The sequence below is a fragment of the Urocitellus parryii genome, chromosome 3, assembly GCF_045843805.1.
Source record: "Urocitellus parryii isolate mUroPar1 chromosome 3, mUroPar1.hap1, whole genome shotgun sequence".
Classification (NCBI taxonomy): domain Eukaryota; kingdom Metazoa; phylum Chordata; class Mammalia; order Rodentia; family Sciuridae; genus Urocitellus; species Urocitellus parryii.
Genome location: NC_135533.1, coordinates 108,577,674 through 108,585,654, shown reverse-complemented (window position 1 = coordinate 108,585,654; position 7,981 = coordinate 108,577,674). Strand labels below are relative to the sequence as shown.

The window sequence follows — 7,981 nt, the reverse complement described above, 5'->3', positions numbered from 1 at the left end:
CATTCTGATAATTCTAGTTCAAATCTTTAGTTTTGTCTCCAAACTTTGATACTTCTTTTCCACTCTCATTTATTAACAATATTTCTTTATAGATAAAATAAAGATCTTTTCCAGGTCCCATCACTGACTTTACCATGTCAGGCCTCTCCGCACCCCTGACTTTGTGCAACCCTGAAGTTATAATGAATCAATATACCACCCACTCTCCATGATCATTCTATTGCTCCAATTCTTTCCAAAAAATGCTTGACTGCTGAAACATTTTGTTATTCTTAAAAAAAATTTTAAAACAAAATTCCCTCCAGCATTCTTACTTGCCTGCTTTACTTCACAACTTAGTACTTGCTAATGACTTCTATAATTCCTTCCTCCACATCCAACCTTCCTTGCCTCTTCCCACTAAATTCAGGCTTCCTGCTCTCCAAATTTTATGTAAATTTCTCTTCTCAAAGTCAATAATGATGGGGCTGGAATTGTGGCTCAGAAGTAGTGTGCTTGCCTAGCATGCATTAGGCACTGGGTTGGATCCTCAGCACTACATAAATATAAAGACATTGTGTCCACCTATAACCAAAAAAAATAAATATTAAAAAAGGTCAATAATGAGACATTTCTTTTCTTAACTTCTCAAGCAACTAATATGACTGTTAAATTCCAGCCAATGGAAATCTTCTCAGGGTTACTGCTGCTCCTGGATTCCCTCCCATCTCAATGACTATTGTCTCTCAGGTTTCCTCTTGTCTCCTTTTTCCTTTCATGTTCTAAACATTGGAACACCATGGATTTCATGAATGATTGTGTTTTCTCTACATTGTTTATTTCATGTAGCCTATTGATTTAAGGACCATTATTATGAGTGAACATAGATGTTCATGATTCACAAATTTATTTCTCCAGCTTCACACACTGAGTTCTAGGCTCATTTTTTTTTCTTTCAACAGCATTGTTGATAAATTTCACTCACATAAAATATGTTCTAGTTCTTCTAGAAACAAATAAAAAATATCTTCATTTCTCCAAATATTTTCTCTTATTTTACATCTCAATAAATGGCATTACCTTTATCCTGTTTCTTGAACTAATAATGACTTGAGATTCTTTCGCTTTCCTAAAGCTGTTATCTAGAGTGATAGCAAGTCCATAATGCCTATCTTTTATTTTTTAAAATTTTTTTTGTTACATATTTTTATTTATTTATTTTTATGTTTTATTTCTTTATTTTTGCATTACAATTCTTAATATACCATAATGCCTATTTTTAAATACACCTTTAATTCAGCCCTTATGCATCCTTTCCATCTCAGATCAAGCCATGCTCACCTCGTTTGAAATTCTGTATTAACTTTAGTTGTTTCTATTTCAATAGCTACCCCTGGATCCTGTACTATTCATACAGCAGCCAGAATCACCTTTAAAAAAAACAATATATATATATATATATATATATATATATATATGATATATAAACATAGATATATCACCCATATCTCTATCTTCCTTCTGCCTAGAGCACATACTTCTTAGAATACAATCCATATTATTCACTATGGCCCCTGCACCTGCAATATTCCATCATAGTGCATCACAGTGTTTTTTTCACTTGCTACTCTCCAGCTTTACTGAATTTAGATAAATTATTTATTATAAATTATTCTAATGCAGGCCTTGGCGCTTTCCCTGCCTGCAATATACTTTCCCTTTAGTTTTGCATGAAAAGCTCCTTTTTATTGACTAGTTTTAAATAAAATCAAATATTTAACTATACAAACTAGGCAAATGGGAGGGGAACAAATGGGAGGGGGGAAAGAAACATGTTTTTCTGAAATGTCTGGGAAGAAAGGGCAGGCAGGAGAGGGCAGGCACAGAGGAGGCAAAGGTTTCAATATGAACAATTCTTCAATGTGGGTTTGCAGAGTAAGGACAGGCTGGTCCACGGGGGTTGGCCGGTAAGGAAGATGGAGCAGTAAGTACTTGGTAAGCTGGAGCATCAGGGTCCTAGGCTATGGTAGAACCTGGAGGTCAGATGGCAAAAGTAGATACATAGGCTGAAGTCTCCGGAAGGAATTGGCAGAGCTGGATTCAGAAGCCAAAAGGACCAGCAGACTGGGTGCCCTCAGGGATGATTGGGACTCTACAGGCACCTCTCTGGTGCTCAGGAGGCCTGTGAAGGCCACAGGAAGGCCGTATCTTCTCCCAGCTCTCCAGGCGAGACTCAGTGCCCTGCATGGTTGTGGCCCCTTGGCCAGGCTGGGGGGCAGACAAGGAAGGCTCCACGTAGGCTGGGTAGTCAGTCTCCACATCACAGAGGCTAACGCTCCAGGTGTAGATACTTGAAGTCAGAGGCCCAGGTCTTGGCACAAAGGCAGGCACCACTCCATTTTTTATTCGAGGCTTGAAGGCAGATGGCCTGGGCTCTGGGTTCTGCCTCCTGCTCTTGATCTCTGGGATTTCAAACCACAGTGGTCCATCAAACCTCCTGTTCCCTTTCTTGCACTCGCTGAGCGCTCTCAGCACGTTCTCCTTGGAGCAGGGGTCTGGGCGCTCTTCAGAGACTCTGCGCTCAGCAGAGGGAACTCCCTGTCCCTGGGATGCCAGTGGGCTGTCCCTGCGCTGAGGAGCAGCGATCTTGATGGTCACTGGGCTCCAGGTCCGTCTTGGGTTCCGGGCATTCCAGAGCCGCCGCTTCATGTAATTCTCCCAAGCGCTGGAAAGATCCGGCCCCATCAGGGTCTCTGGAGTAGAGAAGCGTCCCCATGGCTCGGTGCCTTCCTTCCCTGGCTTGGTGAAGTTCCAGGCCAGCGGCATCTTGGGAACTGGCCCGCTCCGGACACAGCTATCACTGTGGCCATGCTGAACAGGGTCCAGAGCTGGAGCCGAGGTCAACTGGAGCTGATGGTTCAGGTGTCCCCGGACCCGGGGTGGCGGCGCGGGCTGAGGCGAACTCAGGGTGCTGCCCATGGGAACCGGGCGACAGGGTCCCGGCCTCTAGTAGGGATTCGGTTTCCAGAAGTTCCCGATGCCTGCAGAGGCGGCCAGAGGCAAAGTGCCCAGGGCTCGGGTAACCGTTGGCACCTGGGCACGAGGAAAGCGCGTGGGAAATGGACACTGGTGGTGGACGCTGAACGGGTGGGTGCCAAAGACACGCGCAGGCGAGGATCCCAAGCGTTGCAACAGCCAAGGTTAGCTGGCCCTGTGCAAGAAACTTGAGGCTCAAGCCTCTTCCCTTTCAACCCACCCTATTGTTCATAGCAACTGTTTGTCTCCCACGGAGGGGCTAACAACTCTTGACTGTATCCTCTGTCTGGTTTTTGGTCTCTCTCTAACATCCCTACTGTCATATCATCCGCATACCATCCATCCATTCATCCATACTCTCCACCAAGTAAAGTGTATAATTCAGTGGTTTCTAGTACATACACAGATACACACCCATCAGCACAGTCAATATAAGAAATATGAAACATTTCTTAGGAAGAAACCCTGCACTCCATTGCCATAACTTTCTAACTCTTCTCCTAGCCCCAGAAATCACTAATCTCATTTTTGTCTTTACAGATTTCCCTCTGTGGACTTTCATATAAATAGAATATTAAAGGATGTGGTCTTTTGTGACTGGCTTCTTTCCTTTAGCATAGTGACCACAAGGTTAAGCCTTGTTGTGACATGTACTTCTTTCTGTCCAAAGATTACTCCATTGCATGGATAGAGTGTATTTGTTTATCCTTTCATCACGTGATGGACATGTAGCCTGTTTTCACCCTTGAACTACTATGAATAGTAGTGCTGTAAGAATTCATATACAATATTTTGTGGGGACAAATGACGTCCTTTCTCTTTAGTATGAAGCTAGGAGCAGAACTGCTAACTCATTTGGTAACTCTAGATTTATCTTTTTAAGAAGTTACTGAACTGTTCTCAGCATCTGTATCATGTTACATCTGACCATCAAAGTTGCCTTATTTTTGTACTTGACATTTACAGAGAGAAAGTATAATAATTTCTGCAGTTCATAAAAATTGCATGTAGGCTATTGACAGAAAGACATTTTCTTTCATAATTATAAACAATGAGTATAATTCACTTGAATGCTTTTAAGGAAAAATACATAGAGGTTTTTGTTTCGTAAGTGGGAAACATTTTTATTCTCCTAGCATGGTTCTTAATATCACTTTTTGCAATTTTTCTCTTAAGGAAATGTTGGTGGTAGACTATGGTTTATGTTTTAAGTAGATGCTTCCATAATTTTAATCTTTCATACATTCGTATACAAATTTTCTTCTCTGAATATTAATGCATTTTTCTTTTTCTTTTCATTTCTTTTTTGTTTATTTTGACTAGTAATCTATGTGTTGTGGTTTGTGTATGGCTTAGATTTATCTCCCAATGATTCATGTTTTGGAAATTTGTCTTCAATAACATGCTAAGAGGTGAGGCTTGGGGGAGGTCCTTTAGATAATTGGGTGTGTGTCTTCCCTATTGTTCTCACAAGAGGGTTGTTATTAGGGACCATGGCTGTGTCCTATCTCTTTGACTTCCTTTCTGGGAACTTGCTTGGAGATAGGATCTCTCTGTCTTATATGTGATCTCACTTTGTTATAGCATCCACCATGAGATCTTTACCAGAGCAGAGTTGATGTCAGCACCATGCCCTTCAACCCAGTAATAGAAGCTGGGCTCAACATCTTTTGTTCATAAAGTAACCTGTCTCCATTATTCCATTAGAGTAATAGAAAATAGACTAATAGTATTCAGACTAGAAAGATTCACTACTATAAAAGTTGGTTAAAAAGAAATGACAACAAAAATAATGGGTTTGACAGATCCTGGGTAATTGATTATAGTGATCAAGTTGGAAGGTTGTTCAAGGTTCTATAAAACTGTTCTTGGTAACATTTTCCTCAGAAGGGTGTACAGAGATCAGGTCTTGAACTGTCCTCAGTGCTGAGGGATAGAAAGTAAAAGGCTGGAAGAGTAAGAACCCAACCTAAGAGCAGACAACAAACAGGTTCTTGCAGGTTCTGAGAGACCAGTGAATGGCATGGACATGCTTAATAAGAAAGTTTACAAGTTTTCCACAGTCCAGAGAGGGGCCAGGAGGAAGGAAGAGTTCTGAAGAATGAAATCCCCAACTTTTCCCTTGGGAGTGAATTTGTTTTCATATCCACAATTCCTTAAGTAACATGATTTTGGAAATAAAATTAAATTCCAAGCTCTAATTTTCCTAACAAAGTAATTCTTGATAATGGCAATGCCTTTTATAGCTATGAAACTTCTTAGAGTGGTATTATCATCATAGTAGACAGCTAATGTAGGGTATAGATTTCTTAAAATACACGTTTCCTGACCCAACTACTATATACAACTCTAAAGCTCTTAAAAAAGAAAGAAAGAAAGAAAGAAAGAAAAGAAAAGATCAACAGCTTTCTATGTCCTATTTGCAGTAAAACCTAATAGGTATCATTTTGGTTTGTACATAAATTTTCTTTAAAAACCACTATGGTAGCTGTAAGTTAATCACATCTGAATGTACCTTCACTAGGAAATGTTAGTTAAGAGGAATTTTCATAGGTATTGAACCTCTCTGATTTTTTTTCCTTCCCATATTGCAAAAGATAATAGGATTTTTCTGGCTAGCTAATATTAGAAATTAATGTAGTCCAGTGGTATCCAATTAAAGGTGACTTCACTGTCTGACCACCCATCCATCCACCCAGGGTCTTGATGTAGGGCTGGAGTTCCAAGGTTGGGTATACTATGCACGTGTAATCTGTATAGGTCAGGAAAGCAGCTAAATGTCCTGGAGTGCACCACATACTACCCTCTGATGCATGTGGATACCACAAAGACTGAGAAGCTGTTTTACACACTTTCTTGGATGTCATCATATAACTATGGTATGTTTATCAAAATTAAGGAATTAATATCTGTTCAATGCTATTAGATGAACTCTAGACTCTGGATTTCACTGGTTTTTCCTTTCATTCCCTTTTCTTTTCCATGAATTAATTCCTTTTAGTCTCCTCTGAGTTTCTCAGTCCTTCCTTGTTTTCTATGCCCATGATACATTTGAAGAATACTGGTCAGGTATTATCTAGAAGTCTATAAGTGCTCAAATTTTTAAAAAAATTCTTTTTAAAAGTTGTTTAATGTTAATGTTTAAATTATATCATACATTCAGAGAGTTTAAGGTGCTAAATCATTCTAAAACTCTTATTGAAAAAAAAAGTGCACACATATCACTAATCACATTTTTCTGACAAAAATCTCGCCTCATAATTTGCCTTTTTTTTTTTTCCTGAGTCCTGTTAACTATATATTTGTTCTTTGTGTGTCTTTCCTGTGCCTGGGATCTTTACTTTGTTTCGTGCTTGTACCTCATGCTTATAGAGGTAATTTTATGTTCAATAACTTTTTATCAAATTCTGATCACTGTTTTCATAGATTCTTTGACTTGGGAGTGTTCTTTAGTAAACCTTTAAAAAAGCTTTTCTTTTTTCTTTTTATTCCCCCTGGTACCTGGGATTGAATCCAGGGATACTCTACCACTATGCTACCCCGTAGGTTTTAAATTTTTTTTTTTTATTTTTAAACAGAGGTCAGTAAGTCATCCCTACTCTGAAATGGGCTATTTCTCTTGCCTCAGCCTCTCCAATGGGTGCAACCACATCAGGCTTTAAAACAACTTGCAATATGACTCATTTGCCACACAATTGATTCATTTAACTTTAGAATTTGATAGTTTTTAGTATTTTCATAGATCTGTGTACCCATCACTATAGTAAATTTGAATATTTTCATCATCAAGAAAGAAACCTATACCAGATGGCTGCCACTTTGCTACCTTCCCATCCCTACTCTTCAAATGTAAACAACCACTACATTTTCTGTCTCTACATAAAATGGAATTGTATAACATGTGGCCCTTTGTAACTGATTTCTTTTACTACTTTCACATTCATGGTTATCTATGTTCAAGCATACATTTCATTCCTTTTTATATTGAAAAATTATCCCATTGTATGGCTATCTATACCACATTTGTTTGTCCTTTCATCAGTCGGTGAACCTGTGGGTTGTTTCCATCTTTGGGTTCTTATGAATAATGGTGCAATAAATATTATGTATAAGCATTTTCTGCTCAACTATTTTTATTCATCTTGGTTTCCACCAGACCATTTCACATTCTCACCAGCAATGTATGAAAGTTCCAGTATTTCTACATTGTCCCCGATACAGATTATTTTCTGATTTTTTTTTATTCTAGACCTTCTTCTTTATATGAAATGAGATCCCATTTGATTTGAATTTGTATTCCCTTAATGATTAATGGTGTGGGACAGATTTTGTGCTTATTGTCTATTTACATTTCTGTTTTGAAGAAATATCTATTCTATTTCTCAATTTTATGTAACTTGTTTATCTTTTTTGTTTTTGAGTTAGAAGTGTTAATTTTATGTTGTGATTGTATACAATTTTCAAATATTTTTACCATTCTATGGATTTTCTGATTGCATTCTTTGCAACAAATCAAAAGAAAACTTTTAAATTTAGTGAAATCCAATTTAAAATATTTGCTAAACCCAAGGTCATGAAGACATATAGATATAGGTATAGACATATACCAGCACATTCATATCATATAATTTGAATATATTTTTGAGAAACGCACAGTAGTTGTAGTTGTAGTTTACTCCTTTTTCTAAAGATTTTTTTTTAAGTTTTTAGATGTTGGTAGATCATCAAATTCAAAATTAACTTGATATTTACCATATCTATCTCTTTTTATCTAGTTCATTGACTTCCTAATCTTAAAAACCCTCCATAGTTCATTCACCATTTAGTTGAACAACTTCATAAATTTATGTCTATTCCAATTCTACCCATTATTTTAAGGGGGATGAGATTTTGAACAACCAATAAAAAAGGGGGGGGGATGAGAGAAACTGGTTCTGTATACAGGCATCTTAGTCTTAGATTAATC

At 38.0% G+C, this 7,981-nt stretch overlaps 1 protein-coding gene across 1 annotated transcript; it reads right to left on the bottom strand.

Moving 5' to 3' along the window:
* Positions 1-2,079: 2,079 nt before the first annotated feature.
* Pom121l12 (POM121 transmembrane nucleoporin like 12) lies at positions 2,080-2,805 on the bottom strand. Its single transcript, XM_026381662.2, has one exon. The coding sequence runs from the start codon at positions 2,803-2,805 to the stop codon at positions 2,080-2,082; it is 726 nt and encodes a 241-aa protein (XP_026237447.2).
* Between the last annotated feature and the right edge of the window lie 5,176 nt (positions 2,806-7,981).

Coding starts and splice junctions, on each gene's coding strand:
- Pom121l12 (XM_026381662.2), bottom strand. CDS start 2,805: ATGCCGCTGGCCTGGAACTTCACCAAGCCAGGGAAGGAAGGCACCGAG.